General features: G+C 51.7%; 1 protein-coding gene and 1 non-coding gene across 11 annotated transcripts in view; both read right to left on the bottom strand.

Moving 5' to 3' along the window:
- TECPR2 (tectonin beta-propeller repeat containing 2) overlaps positions 1-17,082 on the bottom strand; it is an 82,645-nt gene that overhangs the window by 41,737 nt on the left and 23,826 nt on the right. For 8 of the 10 annotated variants that reach the window (XR_012073830.1, XM_072963758.1, XM_072963763.1 and 5 more), the window contains exons 5-9: positions 14,047-14,204; positions 7,759-8,071; positions 5,819-5,951; positions 2,494-2,841; positions 676-1,679 (exon numbers count right to left, since the gene is read on the bottom strand). Coding sequence is in view for 9 of the 10 variants with exons in the window: in XM_072963758.1 (XP_072819859.1) it covers positions 676-1,679; positions 2,494-2,841; positions 5,819-5,951; positions 7,759-8,071; positions 14,047-14,204 (1,956 nt within the window). In the remaining variant the exon portion in view is untranslated. The remainder of the gene's footprint in view (positions 1-675; positions 1,680-2,493; positions 2,842-5,818; positions 5,952-7,758; positions 8,072-14,046; positions 14,205-17,082) is intronic. The other 2 variants (XM_072963757.1, XM_072963761.1) reach the window with 1 other exon arrangement.
- Positions 4,139-4,216, bottom strand: TRNAG-CCC (transfer RNA glycine (anticodon CCC)). Its single transcript has one exon. It is a non-coding gene; the product is annotated as a tRNA-Gly (tRNA).

The raw sequence follows: 17,082 nt of genomic DNA, 5'->3' as shown, positions 1-17,082 counted from the left end.
ACACCTCACGTCTACTCAGCAGGAAAAGTCACAATACAGTTAGTTCTGAAATCAAATATAGCTAATGACAATTACTTGCTATGGAAGGTTAAGTACTTTTTAAAAATCACTTTTGTTATATAAAACGACCAAGAAGAGTCTCTTAATTGCATGGACTGGGTGGACCGACAGGAAATCAGACACCCAAAACCTGTTTTCTGCACAGCCTGCAGGGGAGCCCTGGTGCCACCGTTTGGAAGTCAAGGAGACAGGAGTCTGAACATGGCGGGTTCCTTGAGATGCCTGTCTGCAGAGGAGGGGAGGAGAGCCCCTACCTCCTCCCTGCTCAGCTCCTCCTCCTCCACAAGTGGATGGGCCTCTGCCTACTGGCTTTCTGGAGTGGCCCCCACGCCACTTCAGCGTCCTCTGCAACGACCGACCCCAGGCGCCTGTGCTGGGCTGGCCTCGCGAGGTCAGCATCAACAGGAGCAGCTGCTTGTGTCAGGAGAGCAGGTTGCCCAGTGGGATGTCAGGTCAGCAGGAGATCAGGCCATCCAAGGTCCCTGCGCGGGAAATTCCCCCAAATCCAGACTCCAAAGCATCTGCCTGATGGTTTTACAGTAGGAACATTTAAATTTCTGTGAAGAAAAATCACCAGTTTGCCAATGACTTCCTGTAAGAAAGGCCCCCACATACCTGATCTGACTTGAGCAGCCCAGGATCATCTGTGCCTGGCTGGCAGAGGTCCTGCGCGGAGCGGCTACCTCCCAGCTCCGTCACGCTCGTCTCCGATGACGAAGAGGGCAGCCCGTGGGCATAGATGTCCTCCTCGTCGCTGGACGTCAGTCCCTGGTCCCGTGAAGGCTGCCCCAGGTGAGGCTCCTGGGTGCTGGCCACCAGGGAAGAGGCCTGGGGAGCCAGTTGTCCTCCTGCACCCGCCGGGTCATACTCTGAAGCAGCCACTGCTTTCTGGCCTGTGTCTTCGTCAGTGGTAGCGTGCCAGGGACTTGAGTCAAGGTGGTCAGGGGCCCCCGCGTGCATCAGGAAGCCCTGCTCTTGGCTGGGCTCCTCAACCCCGCCTCTGTCAGCTCTGGTCCCCGGAAGCCACCGCTCAGCACTGGGGGCCCAGCTTAGGCTGGACGGCACCGGGGGCACATCCAAGAGGGGGGCTTCAGAAAACGCGCTCTGGAGGTTGCCAGGCTCCTTGCCCTCCACCTCCTGGGCCTCAGCAGACCTGCCACCTTGTTCTTGGCAGGTGGACTGTCTGCCATTCAGCCCACCGTCTGCAGGACAGGGCTCCTCTCTGGGTTCTGGGACGTCGCCATGCCATTCCACGTCCTCCGTGGAAAGCCAGGGCAAACTCAGCCCTCCACTGTGCGGCCCCACCTCGCCTGCATGGCCACTTCGTGGGAGCTCCATTGTACTGTCACGTCCCTCCTTCAATGAGTCAGGGGTGGGGCCGGGCACCTCCAGGACACTAAATGCTTCAGGGTCGCTGTACTCCGGCAGCACGCCGTTCGCCTCGCCGCTGAGGGTGCTCTCCTGGTCGGGAGACCCTGTGCTGGATCGATCCGCCGTGCTGCCCAAACTCGAGGTCATGGACAGCAGGTCTGCGTTCAAGGACTGGGGGCTACCACTGGGACACTCGCCACAGGGGGTCGACTCGAGGGAACTGTGGCAGGCACTCCTGCTTCCGCCGTCTAATTTAAAAGAACATTTGAAATTAGATGACTATGTAAAGAGTAAGACACTAATTAAAAAACAAAATTTTGGCTTAAGAAAGAAACATTTTAAATGAAGGATAATAAATGGTGAGGAATAAATCTCTTAAGCACAAACTATCCCAGTGTTTTAAATGGATGCAAATACTGTACACACTGATGGCTCTGAGCCTCCTTTAAGAAATGTTAACTAAGAAAAACAAAGGAACAGATCACAGATCAACTTGTAAAATTTTTAAAAATTATTAAAATTCTAAGGAATCTGATAACATTTTCCTTAAAAAATGCAGTGACCTTTAGTTAGAGAGACTTAATAGTCACCAAAGAATAAAAGATTAAAAAAAAATTCACTGTTGAATCCCTTAAATTAGGGGATTTAACGTTAAATCTCGTATCTGAGGACATGCTCAACACTAAGCATAAACCAGTCCATCCAAAGAGTTCCATGACTTTCCATCCAGGTTCACAGACTCTCTGGTCTAATAAGGATATACAGGAATAGACCAAAATTTTCACTTAAATATTAAAAAGTATAAAACCCAGAACTGTGAAGCAAGCTGGCACAGTCTATCGTTACTTAAACCCTCAGAGATGCTTCACCTGGGGTACAGTGTGCGAAATATTTCACGTAAAACTCCTCTGGGGAAGAAACACGTTCGCCCTCGGGGGTCTTCTGTGCCTTTGGGTGAAGGGCGAGCACCCACGTGGGGAAGCCGCGCCCCCCCACCCCCGACAGCGCGGTAAAGCGCCCCAAGTGGGCGGGGCTCCGCGCGGGCCTTGCTGCAGGCCGTACCTGTCTTCTTCTTTCTCTTCTTCTTCACTTTGAGAGGCTTCACAACAAGCTCCCGATCGAAGTCTTCCGAGCTAATCGCGCTGAACCGCTTGGTGCTGAGCTGGCTGCCCCTGCCCAGCTCGGGGGCTGCCTGGAGCCCGGAGCCGCTGTCGGTGGAGTTGAGTGAGCCGCTCCTGCTCCTGGGCTCACTGGCCACGGAGCTGCCCACAGAAGCGCCTCTGAGCCTGGTCTCGGGAAGCGTGGCCCCCAGCGGCCTCTCAGCGCGCTGCGCGTGGACTTGGTCTGTGCATCCCGGTGCCTCCAGACCATCCCGCGCTGGGAGAGAAGAGTTCGGTTTTAAGACGGGTCCTCGGAGAGAAAGACGGCGTGCTCTTACTAAGGTCTGCCAGCCCTAAATACCAGCCTGCTAAACCCAGAGAAGCCAGCAAAACCAAAAGAAGTGCACAAAAGACTTCAATGGTTTTTGTTCTCTAGCAAGTTCCCGTATCAAAATCAGCACAACAACTCACCACAGCTGTCTTCTGTAAAGAATTCAAAGGGAAAGACAAGCATAGAGCATTTCTCACTTCAATTCACAAATAATTTATGAAAGAGATGCCTGTCTATTGAAAAAGGGCTTAGTGACATCTCATTTTAACCCTATACCTTGAATATGCTTTAATACTAGTCAAAGGGCGGTTGAAAAACACATGTATCTATAATAAAATTTCCTGAAGTTCAAGGAAGGAAAGGTAATTTTCCACTGGTGCAACTTCAAACAGAGAAGTCCACGAAGGGGTCAGTGTCTGATGCCAGCAGAACTTGAGTCCCGGCGCTCTGTTCCCATGACAGGGGCCGGCAAGCTCCCCTTCATGGACTCATCCTCCTCCCAACATGACACTGGCAGGTTCCAGCCACAGAACCCCCAATTCAGGACCGTGGCCCGTTTTGATCCTTTTGTTACTGAGTATCGACTGTGTGCTGGACATGTTCTAGGGGCTGGGATACGCCCTCACCCACACAGACGGGCACTCCTGCCCTCCCGGGGGCCGCAGGGGCAGCCTGCAGGCTCGGGAGCGCACTCCGGAGACAAGCAGGACAGGGAAGTGACTCGCAGGAAGGAGATCACACAAGCTAATGCAGACCTCGGCCGAGAGCAGTGCAGTCCAAAGAAGTGGCCACCAGCCATGTGGCCATTCAAATTCAGATTAATTAAAATCTGACAACATTTAAAACACAGTCCCTCAGTCACACTCACCACATTGCCCGTACTCAGCAGCCATGTGTGGACAGAGGCCACCACCGACAGTGCACACACAGAGCACTTCCATGACCGCAGGAAGTTCTCCTGGCCTCCGGGCTCCAAGCCACTTCCCCTCTGTGGGCTGCCCTGCCCCCTGGTGACACTGTTAAGGCCCATCTCACAGACACGGGAGTCAGACCTTATTTCCTCCTCATGAAAGTGACAGCTCTGGAACGATGTTCATCCTGCCTGCCCTCTGTGATCTGAGGTAGTAATTCACTCCCTTTCATCTCTTAAAAGATTATAAATGTAGGACCAGGATAGCTCATAATTTCATTTTCACCTTTTTAGGACAGTATCTGGCTAACGTGAGAGTGGTTTTTTGGGGGGGGTAATTAGTTTTATTTATTTTATTTTATTTTCAGGGGAGGTACTGGGGATTGAACCCAGGACCTCGTGCGTGGGAGGCATGCGCTCTACCACGTGAGCTATCCCCTCCCCCGAGAGTTTTTTTTATACTCTCCTAGCAGCTACACTGTGAACTCCAACACTGTAAATAAAGACAAAAGGCTGCGGCAATGCCTCGTGCCAGCTGCGGATTGCACGGGGCCCGGCCCGGCAGGCTGCTGCCCCTCCTGTGCTGGAGGGCAGGGCCCCCCACTTCCTGTCCAGGGTCCCCACTCCCTCTCCTGCACTTCTTCAGACATTAGCTGACGCTGATGAGAGTAGACACAACAGTGAGGATGGCCCTGCGGCCAAGGGACCCCAGGAAACCGGCAGCGCACCCACAACTGTGTACAGGGCTGACCCTGGTGAGGCAGGAGAAACAGCGGCTGCAGCAGAAATCTGAAAGGTGACCTGGGGCTTGTCACTCACTCCCCCAAGCCTCAGTTTTCTAATCTGCAAACCGAGGACACCATTTGCTAACACATCATTCTAGGGTCTTCCACAAGCCCTGTGCTGTGTTAGGGCCACAAAGGTGAGTCACAAGACCCCTGCAGCCAAAAGTCTATTTTTCTGTGAGGGTAAGTGGTAGGTCAATGACTGAGGTCAAAGAGCAGCAGGAAAAGGGTCCCAGGAACTCAGCGAAGAGGAGAGACTGACTCAACTAAGGCACTTGGGGGAAGCATCAGAGATGTAGTGATACACAAACAGGTCTTGAGCCACGAGGGCGGTGCGGAGAGCAGAGAGGCGTGGTGGGCAGAGGACACTGCTCCCCACGGCAAGCCACCCCTGGGAGAGCCCACCCTCTGCCGGGACACTGCAAGCGCCCCAGGGCGGGCGCCTGCGGCAGGACTGGAGGTGCCCTGCACACCCATCAGCAGGGCCCCGGGAGCACGCGAGTGAGGCAGGGCGAGGCCACTCCAGCCCCTGGGGGAAGGGGCCTGGTCAGGGAAAGGCGGGGCCTCATGTGTCACATCAGTGGTGGTGACTCTGGGCAGGCACCCCTCTCACCTAGAGACTGAGAACCTCCCACGTGGGTGGCTGAGGACTGCGTAAGGTCACGAGTGTTAGGTGCTTAGCAGAGTCTCTGGAACCTGGCGAGGATGACGCAGGGGTGATGGGGACGGGGGCCCCACAGTTGCTGCCACTGCCAGGAACACATACGTGAAGCAGTGGGGACGTGTGCACAACAGCACACGGTAAGACTCTTTAGAATCTGGGCTTATATATGAATTACAAAAAAAGAAGTCAAAACAGAGAATAATCAAGACACAAGGAAGAACTGTGTTAAAGGTAAAAAATACGCCCCAGATGGCAGATTTAAACATTCTGACGCCTCATGCATTAGTCTCACAGGTTGCCTCAGAGCATCGGAGATCAGTCAAGTGGGGGTGGGTTTTCCTTCCTGCTCACCCGACCGCCCCATCTTCCAAGCCCCCGGAAGCAACACTACCCGACGTGAGACGCTGGCTGACGTAAGCCTGAGAGTAGGTAACCTTCAAGAAAAGTATCACAAACCGTATTTCAAGAGCCAAAGGAAACCCACTGAGTACCTCCTTGTTCAGATAAAGCTACGACCATTTAACGAGCAAATGGTAAGTTTTACACATTATTAGCGGCAATTACATACACACAGTGCATTTTATAACAAATACAAACCTATTGACGCCAGCCCTTCAGGCCTGCTGGAAATTCTTATAATGTTCCTGTCTCCCTTTAAGAAAAAGATTTCATTTTCTGTGCAGGAAACAGACACGATATCGCCCGATCCTTCCAAACCAGCAATTGTGGCCTGTCCAAAAAAAAAAAAAAAATCACAAAACCAGGCAATCCTAGTAGTTCAAGTCACACAAGCATGTGAAGGAATCCAGATAACCGCCCTTTGTTATGACGACTTTCTGGAACTTCTCTGGTGTCTCCTGACAAGCTCGCCCCCCTGGGCAACCCAGGACTCGTCCCGGCTCACAGCGCTGTACCCAGCCCCCGCCTGGCACGCCCCTCCTGGGCTGGACCAGGGGCTGGCAGGTCTGGGCCCACACTGTGTACTCCCGTGGGAGAGACTAGTGCGCACTGCAATCCGTGGTTCTGGATGAGTGAATGAGAGAGGGACGGTCCTCCTAACGTCTGGCAGCAGGCAGCAAACAAAACACAGGACATCCCTGAGCCCACACTGAGTTGAAAAGCCTCTCAGTCAACACTGCAAATAAGAGACCAGTTCACTGTAGAAGAGAAGTGGGGCCGAGTTCTTGCTCATCCTTAAATAACCCTGATGAACAGCTTTAGACTGACATCAGTTCGAAAGCTTCCAATCCTGGTGCCACGTTCAGACTGCCTGCCCATGAGCAGCCCCTGTGCCTCCGTTTCTCCACCCATAAAATGAAAGGGACTGTGCCTGTTACAGAGAGTGCCGGGTGAGTGCTCAGGAGGGAGGAACTGACTGTACTCACACTGTATCTTGAGCCCACTAATTAATAAGTGTGCAGGATGTTCAAAGAAAGGAGAAAAGTTATACTCTCTATAACCAGGAAGAATACAAAAATGCCTTTCAAAATGATCCTTAAGAAACAAACTCAGGGCTAGAGGGCACCTTGGTGACCCTTAACCCAGCTCACCCGCCCCCCACCATGCTCCGGGTACGGAAGCCCAGCCGGGAGATGAGAGACGCCTGGTGGTAGGCAGAACCAGACCAGGGTCTTCCAGGAGAAGAAGGGGTCCCTCTTCTTTCTACTGACCCAGCGGCAGCAGGCATGGCTAATAATAGTAATTAAGAAGCCTTCAGATGATGCATTTCGGTTTCTGTTGGCACACCAATTAAGAAGCCCCTTTGATTTCTATAGTGAAGCTCTGCTTAGAAAGCAGACTGTCTGTCAGAGGCCTACAGGCTTCAGGAAGGAAGAACCGAGAGGGATGGGGGGCTGAGGTGGGGAGATTATTTACTAAACAGCAAAAGCTCTGCCCTCAAGGAGGACCTGACAGTAAACTTTTTTTAAATTCTTAAATCTGTCTCTCTTGGCCATAATCTATTATTATCCTGATTTAAACAGAAAGTGTCTCCTACTGTGATTTGATGATGCTGGAAAGTTGTCCAAGATACAACATTAACAGAAAAAAAGAGGCAAAACAACGTGGCTCCTGCTGGACAGGAAGAACAGAGGAAACCGAGGTCAAAGAACAACAGAGACAGGGCCCCCATCCTGCGCCCTCAGTGTTACCTGGGGGTCTCGAGGGAGAGTCTCTGCCTTACTGTTTCTGTCCCGTCTGAGTTTTCATTTACCGTGCTCATAGTCGTTTGGTAGTCGGAAAACAGAAGATTCAAACAGGTTATAAAGAACAAGTTTTGTTTTTTGCTTAAATTAAACACACACACACACACACAGTTTCTCAACAGGGGACAGGACTATGAATATCAAAATCAAATGTTTTTTCAAATCTACAAAAATAACCAAACTTTCATTTGATTTCCTTGCCTGGCCCAACAGAAAAAGCAAAGCATTAGAATCAGTACAGCTCCTTCCGTCATCTGAGAAATGAAGCAGAAATGTCCATAAACATTCTCTTGCCTCTAGTCACCAAGGATATGGCACGATCGCTCCATGTACCTGGTTGACGGTGTCTAGAAGGTAAATGCTGTATTCATTCCAACTCAACACCCAGCCTTCTTGGAAGAAGCAGGAAACGAGCCCCAGGTGCTTCTCGGGTGAGCTGCAACTCCCCTTGTCAGGGGACTCCAGGCGCGGGTACAGCTCAAAAGGCTTGACTCCTCCGGCAAAGACATCTTTTAAGATAAATGTGGCCTGAACGGTCCCATGGATGTCAGCCTTCCACAGCCGGAGCCCAGGCCGCGATGCGTACAAGGTTAGATCGCTTTGCTTACAAAGTCCTGGTATAAAACAGGCACCAAATTTCCCGGTGCTGAAATTACAGGAGCGGAAGAAGGAAAGAGTTAGACACGGACTGATTTAAAGCAATAGTTGTCAACCCCTGATATTAACTAAAACAAAGATTTTTGGATTAAGCCAAAACAAAATTGATTCTTTTTCAAGCCCTTTTCTGTTTTTCATATCCTTTTCTGCAGTGTTTTCTGTTAACGGAATCGCACTGCCATCTCCGGGCCCTCAGAGGGCAAGTCTCCGCCCTGCACTCCCCGCAGCCCCCTCAGAAGTGTGCAGCCCGAGCATCTGTCTGGGCGCCGCACCCCGGCTTTATCTCCACTCTCTGGTTTAATCCTCACAGCGACCCTGCGACTGCCACTCTAGGGAAGCAGAAGCTGAGGCGGAAGGTGACAAACCCAGGACCCACCACCCTCCCCTGCTCTGAAACTGTTCCCCCTAGCGTCTGCCTGCTGAGCTCACACCAGCACCCCAGCTTTATGTCCAGAACCGCAGCAGCCCTCTCAGGACCCCTTAAACCCACCAGAGGGACCGACCTCCTTCTAATCCACAGGCTTGGTATTTTCTTCTGGTTTTAAAATTATGAAACATCTGACACAGACAGAAAGCACTTCATGAAGCCCAGCAGTGAAAGGCGCGCCCAGGAACCCACCCCTCAGCTCTGGAAATAAGGCATTAGCCACACCGCTGACGGCCTTGTGCTCTGAAGTGCCTGCCCGCTGTCCCCAGGGGAGACGCCTACACTGAACTCTGTGTTTACTGTTCCCTTGCTTTTATTGACAGTTGAAGCACAGATCTAGGGACTCCTGAACACTACATAACTTAGTCTTGTTTGTCTTTCATTTGCATAAAAAACAGTATGGTGCTATTTGCATCCTTTTGCAACATGCTTTTAACTTAATATTTCTAGGATTTATCCTTGCTTAATAAAAAAGCTGTAGCTCATTCTCTTCCACTGCTATAAGGTATTTCCCAGTTTATTTATTCACCCTCTCATTGATGGTATTTGAATTAGCTCCAGTTTTTCACTCTGAACAGTGCTATGAGCGTTTCTGCAGGGCCTCCTAGTACACAGGCCTAAGAGTTTGTCAGGGATGTTTCAGGAGTGGGACTGTCGGGTTGCTGGGTAACTGCTGGTTAGATAAGAGCAAATTCAAGTCCGGAAGACAATTTCAAACTTTTCCCATTGTGTTTACACCGACCCAGACTCCCATCAGCAAACTGCGAGTTCTCACTGCTCCACATCTTTGCCAAAGCTCAGACTTCCACCAGAGTTCAAATACTAAGAGTTTCAGTTTAACCCCAAGTCCTCCTGATTCTCTCTCCAAAAGGGTTCTCTGATTTTGAACTGGCTTTAGATTGACACCTGGGCTCAATTTCCAGCCCTGACATTTAACAGCGAGGCGGTGTGGGTCTCAGTTTCCTAGTCTGTAAACCAGGGATAACAACTCCCACCTTAAAGGCTGGTGTGAGGACTGGGTGACAGAATCGATGAAGACACGGAAAGCAACACTGTGACCCTGTGAGTCCCCACAAGCGCTCAACTGCTCTGACCCCACCTATATCTCCAGCACGTGTGTGTGCTCACCACGTGCTCCCGCCTCGCCTCGCTGCACCAGCAGATCCCCGACCCCGCACAGCCACACAGAGCCAGTCATCTAGGGCTTCCTCCATACTACACCATCTCCCTATGCCCCTCTGGCACCTCAGTAACTAAAGCCCTCTGGGTGGGGTCCAAGGAGGGTATCCAACGCCAAGCTCAGCTTTGAAACAAAGATCGTCAGACTAACCAAGTGTCAACACCGTAGATCGATCGTGGACAGCTCACTAATCCACACCGCGTCTGATTCCTGTCCGCGGGATGCATTCTGCAGAGGTTCTCTAGAGACACCCAAAGGAATTCTAGAAGGGCAGCCTGTAACCTCCTCTTCCTGCCTTTCCTATCAAGTCAGTTTCTATTTGATGATCCAAGTCTTAAATCTATTCTCCTTCTATGCAAAGGTCCTCTTAAAAATCTCTTGTCACTTCCATTTTGATTTGTGCACCTTAGGTAACTAAAGCATTCACTTTAATATTTAGTGAGTTCCTGCATTATGTAAGTGACTGTGCAGGGCTGCAGGCAACTTGAAAGACAGTTAAGAAAGATCGTGGCACTATCCTATGATGTGCGCACAAACAGTTACAACAGCATCCAGGCGGTGCTGTACCTGAGGCTCGGAGAGCTGCCCGAGGAGTACAGACAAAGGGGACATGTTTCACCAGGACCTTGGACACTGAGCGGACCACGAACAGGCTGAGGAAAGGGGAGCAGGCACTCTGGGGATGGACACTCAGAGGAGGGTCCTGGCAGGTGGCTGGCTCTAAGGAACTGCTGAGTCGTGTGGGGAGCGGGTCGGGATGAGGCAGTGAAGCCGGGGCTACTAGCTACAAGCCAGGCGCAAACCGTCCTCACCCCGACTCGGCCACCGCCCCCGGCCGTGAGGCTCCACAGCGCTTCCTCATGTCATCCTGAGTTGGACACTCAATCTCCAACTTTTAAGGTCTAAGCAGGGCAGGATTCTAAAATCATGAATAAACTAACCTAGTTTCTTAATTTTGGTGGGGACAATTTCCAGAAAAATCACTGATGACTTTAAAAGAATACCTGAATTCTCTTCATGAGCCACACTGATACGGAAAAAGGTTTTCTCGTTATCAAATTCTAACCATAAAATAGTGTTTTCTAATTTTTGTGTAATTCATGGTGCCACAGACCCAAAGCGCTGAGCGCAGAGAGCCTGATACGGGAGAACCAGCCAGAGCCCTGACAGCGATCTCGACAGCCAGACGCCCGAGGCCACCACACAGGCACGGTGCTCAGGCTGCTCCAGAACCCACCGGGGCTCTGACTGGGGTGCAGGCTCCACACGCACTCCCAGCACCGGCTGCAGCGGGCAGGTGCTGCCGAAGCAGGACCACAGGGCACGTGCACACGGCCAGGGGAGGGCGCCGCATAACGCAGAGGGGGACCAAGACATAACCCGTTGGGTGGGGGCTGTGTCTGGGGAAGGTTGGAGATTTCCCGGGAGAAACACAGACGTGGTTTTGTCCAGTCTGAGGAGGTTCATGCCCTTGATCAGAAGGGGATGCCTGCATCCTCCACCACCGAGTGCCCCTGCCTGCACTGGACCCGAGCTCTGCTTTCCCACTGACAGGGCATCCCTGGCCCTATTTGGGCCTACCCCTTCCATCCCACATGCTGTCACTCAATCCCTCCAAACTCTCGCCAGACCACACGTTCCCCTTGAGGCACACCCTAGATCTGTGTCCCGTCTACAAAAGCAAAGGCCTCCAAAAAGCTGCCTCTCCTCCATCAGCCCCTCCAACCCCCTGGCTCCATGGTCACACGGGGCCGCCACGTGGCAGGATCCACAGGTCCAGCCCAGCCCCCTTCTCGGGGCCAATCAGTAGCTCTGACAGAGCTGATTCTGAAGGCGCTCCCTCCCCCGACAGGTAAACAACAGAATGCCCAGAACAGGAGGCCTCCCCCACTTTCTTAGTTACATTCCCTCCCTGGGTGAGCTCATTGTCCCAGAGCTTTAAATACCGTCTAAATGCTAAGGGTTCCCAAATGCCCAGCTCACCCTCCACCCACCACTCCACCTCTCGACTGGGAGGAGGAACATGCTTCCTGGTCCCCGCCTTCTCTCCACCAGGCTTCTCTGGGCCAATAACCCGCATCCCCACTTACCCAACTGCTCAGGCCACAAGTCTCTGCCTAACCTCCTCTCACACCCCAGAGCCCACAGACCCATCGGCTCTGCCTCTAAAGCCTTCCCGGCACCCCACCCCGGCTGAGCCCCCCCACCTCCCACTGGAATCACCTGGGAGCCCCGGCTACCCACGCCCGCTGCCGCTCTCGCCCTCTCGACAGCAGCGAGAGTGACTTCCCCTGGCCAGAGCCTCTCGGGACTCTCAAGGGCACTGGAGTAAGCAGCCCCTGCGCAGGGCCCACCCCCAGCCCCCAGCCCCCATCTGCTCTGCACACACTTGGTCTGGCTGCTCCTCAGACCCTCAGTGCTTCTGCCTCCAGGGCTTCCCTCCGGCCCCTCCACCCTGCCTCAGGAATGTGCTCAGGTCCCAGGCGGAGAAGCCTTCCCTTCCTGCCTACCCAAAACAGACACCATGCCCTCTGCTCTCTCCCCGCTAGCTCCACACCGATTTACTACCCGACATTCTAGAACATGTTTATTGAATGTCTGTCACGCAGGGGCACCCGGCCCACTCCTCCACAGCCACCCAGCCTCCCCCCAGCTCCTTGAACCTCCAGGCCCCGGCCCAATGCAGGGCCCCGGCACCTGCTGTTCCCTGAGACCCCTTTCCACACCTCAGCTTCAGCTCAAACACGCGCCCCGCCACAGCGGCCTCTCCTGACCTTCCGCCTCTCCTCCCTGATGCTTCCTGTCCAGCATCACTGCAGCCCAGACGTTCATCTGGCTTGCAGGCAGCGATCTGTCCCCTTGCCCATGCTGTCACGTGTGGGCCACCCAGTGGGCCACCTGCTGAACGAAGCACCACTCCCAGGAGGCAGGCACGGCCCATGCTAACGACAGTCTAATTCAGCCCACGGCAGAGACAAGCCTTCGGGACTCAGAGGTTAAGACGTTTCCACTCCTTCTGTGTTACTTCTCTAATACGCCTTCCCTAAGAGAAAGAGGGCACACTTACATACTTCTGCTTGGCAAGCAGATGCTTTTATCCAAAGCTGCCAGAACACCTGACCACACGAACGCAGCAGGAGAGGCTCGCGCAAAGCAGCTTAGGTGCCCACATGAGAGGTTAGCAGGCCAGGTTTTAAAAGAAAGACCGCTGGGCCTACGGTCCCCGCGGGAAGAAAGCGGCTTTTATAGTCCACCCTCCCGAATGACACAGCCCACGAGGCACTGACAGACGAGCTGGCACAAGACGTCCAGCTGAGATGTGGGATCCTGGCAGAGGGAAAGTCAGGACCAAGCTCTGCAGAACCACTAAGCCCCAGCTGCACATGCCACTGAGTTTCCAGGGCCCAAGAAGGAGATAACTGCTATAAAAAGACCAAACTGTTGACGGAATTAAGGAGGGTATTCAGCATGGAAGCAGGAACCACAGGGGAGGCTGATGGTGTCTTTTAACAGCCATGGGCCACCACATAGAAAAGAGAATAGACTTCCACTGTGTAGCTGCAGACAGGACACAGAATAAGGGATGCTGAGATGCCAGAGGCTGGCTCTGCCCAGCTGACCTTCCCTGACATTCTCCCAGAGCCGATGGCACCACCAGCCTCAGCCGGCCCTCATCCACCACGCCGGCACATCCTACTGTGCTCCCCACTCCCCGCAAGGCCACCCAAGCCCCCTCAGCGTTCCCCCAGCCCACGTGCCACCGGTTCTCAGCAGGCAGCGCTGCCGCCTCACCAGAATTCCTACAACTCCCGCCGTCCTCTCCCTCTTCTCCCACAACCCAAGTCCCTGCGCCCCAGCCCTCTTCTCTTCCCCTCCTCCACTCCATCTATCCCCCTCTCCACCCCCTCCACTCCACCCTATGCAAACCAGCAGCAAACCCGAGTCACAGAGCTCTACAAGAGTGTCACTGTGCGCTCTGATGCCTTTCCCCACCCGGCTGCCAGGCAGGGGGACTTGGACCAACCCTTCCCTCACTGTTCTACCTCCTGGGACCAGGCAAAGGAGGAACACTGTCTCGGCCTGGAGCCCTGAATCCTTCCAGACCCTCCCTTCCTGTCGACTCGGTGACAGCCCGTGGGAACTCCACCGGCAGCGACACAGCCAGGGACGCCTCTGCTGCTGAGTTCACTAGGTTCTCCGAGGGCCTGGCACGTGGTAGGCTGACCCGACTCCAGGCCCCGAGACCTGGCCCTCAAGGTGCAGCAGCCACACGTGCCTCCTGTCCATGCCTCAACCAGACGCCCTGTGGGCAGGCGGGCTGGGGACCCAGCTGGGCCGGCCCATGTGGGACACTCACCTTTTCCTTGGCTGTGTTCCGATCTGCTTGACGGACTGCTCTTCGGTGTAGAAAAGCAGACTTCTCTGCAGCGTGGAGACGAGCAGCACTTTCTGGCTGTAGTCCAGCTGCACGATGGAGGCCGGCTCTTCCAGCACCAGGAGGGAGTTACAGACGCCCTGCGGACAGAGTGCGGGACGGCTCTGCGGTGACTGGGATGGGACGAGGCCTTCCCAGTGACTGCATTTAGGTCAACGCAGCCCTTAAAACGTACGCTTTAATTCTCATCGGATTCAGTACCGACTGAATGGAAGCGTCCTCACTGGTGAGAAAACGGTGTTAGTGTCTTCGGCTACATCAAGTTTGCCAAGAAACATTTAAACGCTCTGTACAATTTCTTTTAAAATGTTCTCAGTAGATGGTTCAAAGAAGAATCCATTAAGACCTAAGCAGAAATACGCTGCATCATGTATATCATTTATTCCAAGAGAACACAATGGGACCTTCTACAAAATTCCTGTGACAACAATCAAAGTCCGTATTCCAGTCTTCCCCCACAAAGAGTTCCGAGCAATTCTGGGGACATTATATCCTTGCCCACTGAAAGGGTCAGAGGCAATAGGCTAGAGAGAAATTAAAGTCGCACTAAATATATTAAGAAATACAGTAAAATTCTAGAAGGTATTTTACTGCTAACACAAACTGTATTTCTTGGACTCAAATATCTGCTCCTGTACGTCATTCTTCTCCAGAACCTGTGTCTTTAATTGTTCAGGAAATACTGATGCAACGTCATAGAACTTTGAGGGGGAAGAAGGAGCAGCAATCAGATTTACGGGTAAAATTTACATAGAGTAAAATGCACCCTTTTTAGATATAAAATTCTATGAATTTTGACAAATGCACACAGTTGTGTAACCACCAACACAATCAAGATAGAGAAACTCTCATTCCTCACGAAACAGCAAGGACTTTTAAGCCAGATTTCCCGCCTACCTGTGCAGTTATGCAGATGTGGCTTTTCAATTTCTGACTTAGCTTGTAATGGAATTAAATGTATTGTACTGTATTTTGCAAAAACACACATCTTCCCTTGTCTTTTTTGCAAGTCTCATGGAATACCTGTGTCTTTTAGAAAAATTATCAGAACCTCAATAAGCTGGGAAAAAATGATCAGTGTGCTCAGGACAATGGCTTCTGCACATGATTTTCTCTCCGTTTCTGGAAACGGTGCCTAAGCAGTGCTCCCTCGGGGCCGCCCATGGGCTGGGGAGTGGCAGCAGGAAAGCACAAATACAGGGGACCCTTCACATCTTTACAAAACACTTCCCTGTGGAGTATAGTTCTCAAAGTGTGGTCCATGGTCCCCGAGGGTCCCTGTGACCCGTCAAGGTCAAAACCACTGTCATTAAAAAACTGGATTTTTTACCTGCCCTTTTGCTGAGCTGACATCTGTGCTGACAGTACAGACCCACGGTGGGAGAGCTACTGGAACCTCAAGGGGGCCCGAGCTGAGCAGGGCACCAAATGGCACGCTCGGCTAACCCTTGACACTCGCAGCCAAAACATTATTTCACTTCCAAATGTCTTTATGCAAGAAAACAACAATTTCATCAAATCATGACCCTTGCACACATCTTTGTGTCTGTGTGACAAAACGGGGCGTGCACACAGCGCGCCTGCTGACACGAAGCCTCTGGTTCTCTTGGAGAAGCACCTGTGCACTGCATGAGCTGTGAGCTCAGGCAGTCGCTTCCTTGTCACAGAACGCCATTCTTAATTGAAATACTGTAATTATTCACATTTGGGTATATGGCAGACATTTCCTCAGAAAGAACAAAGCGAGCCTGTCGCTTCAAGGTAAACAAGTGATAGTATTTGTTGTTAATAATAAAATTCAAGTTTACAAGCGAAGATTAGAATTTGAAAACTTGTATCCACCCCTGCGAACGTGGCAGACTTCCAATGGTTAAAGAATTTTTTCATTAGAATGATGGTGGAATTAACAAGGGTGATTTCTTTGATATTATATAATTAAGTGTGTTAACATTTCTAAGATCTCCATCTCAGTGGGTCAATATTTTCCAAGTGACCAATGCATGCTACAAAATCACACATGGGTCAAGGAGCCATTCAAAGTTTAAGGTAGACCAATGGATTTCCCTGTAACAGAGCACGAAAAACTCACCCACGTGACTTCAGATTTCATGTTGTGACCAACCTTTAAAGAAACTACTATTGATCTGGGGATATGATCAAATAAGAACATCCACAGTTCCCTGAAAGGAAGGGCAACTAAAACACTCCTCCCATTTCCAGCTGTGGTCTGGCAGACCGTCTTCACGTACTCCAGCCAAAACAATGCATTATGACAGGTTAAATGTAGAATCCAGCTGTCTTCTATTAAGCCAGAATTAAAGGGATCTGCAAAAATGTAAAGCAATGCCACTCTCCTCACTTGTTTTGAAAATAGTTATTTTCACAAATATGTTATTTATGTTAACACATAATGAGTTTATTAGTTCAAAATAAAGTTAATAAATCTTTTTTAATTTCTAACCTAGTGCACTCAGTAGATATAAACTCATACAAACAAAAGCTCTTTGGGGTCCTTTTTTTAAAAATGTGAAGGGATCTTGAGATCAAAAAGTCTGAGAACTCAGTACCTCCTCCAAAGAATAAATAACTAAACCCAATTACCTTCTCTCCAAAAAAAACCAAAAAAAGTCTAAGAACTACTGCTAGAGAATATTTGCAGTCAGTCTTGGAGCAGAGTGGCCTGGCTAGTAACTGCTGAATTCCTAGACGCACTAGGAATGATGACTACAAGTGAGAAGACAAATGGCCTGTGTCTGCAAGGGGCCCACTCCAGCTGGGCAGACATACGGCACAATGAGTGAAGCCCAGGCGGCCGTAAAGCCACGTTCGCAGTGGGAAAGGCATGGTGTGGGAGCAGGCCCTCGGTCTGAGGTTGAGCTGTCAGGCTTGCGCCCCTGACCAGTGGCAAGTCCCCACCTGAGGATTTGCACACCTAGCCCAGGGTGCTGCTGTGAGGCA

The sequence above is a fragment of the Vicugna pacos genome, chromosome 6 (genome assembly GCF_048564905.1).
Source record: "Vicugna pacos chromosome 6, VicPac4, whole genome shotgun sequence".
Lineage (NCBI taxonomy): Eukaryota > Metazoa > Chordata > Mammalia > Artiodactyla > Camelidae > Vicugna > Vicugna pacos.
Note: the sequence above shows the minus strand (reverse complement) of the source record. Positions and strands in the feature narration are given on the sequence as shown.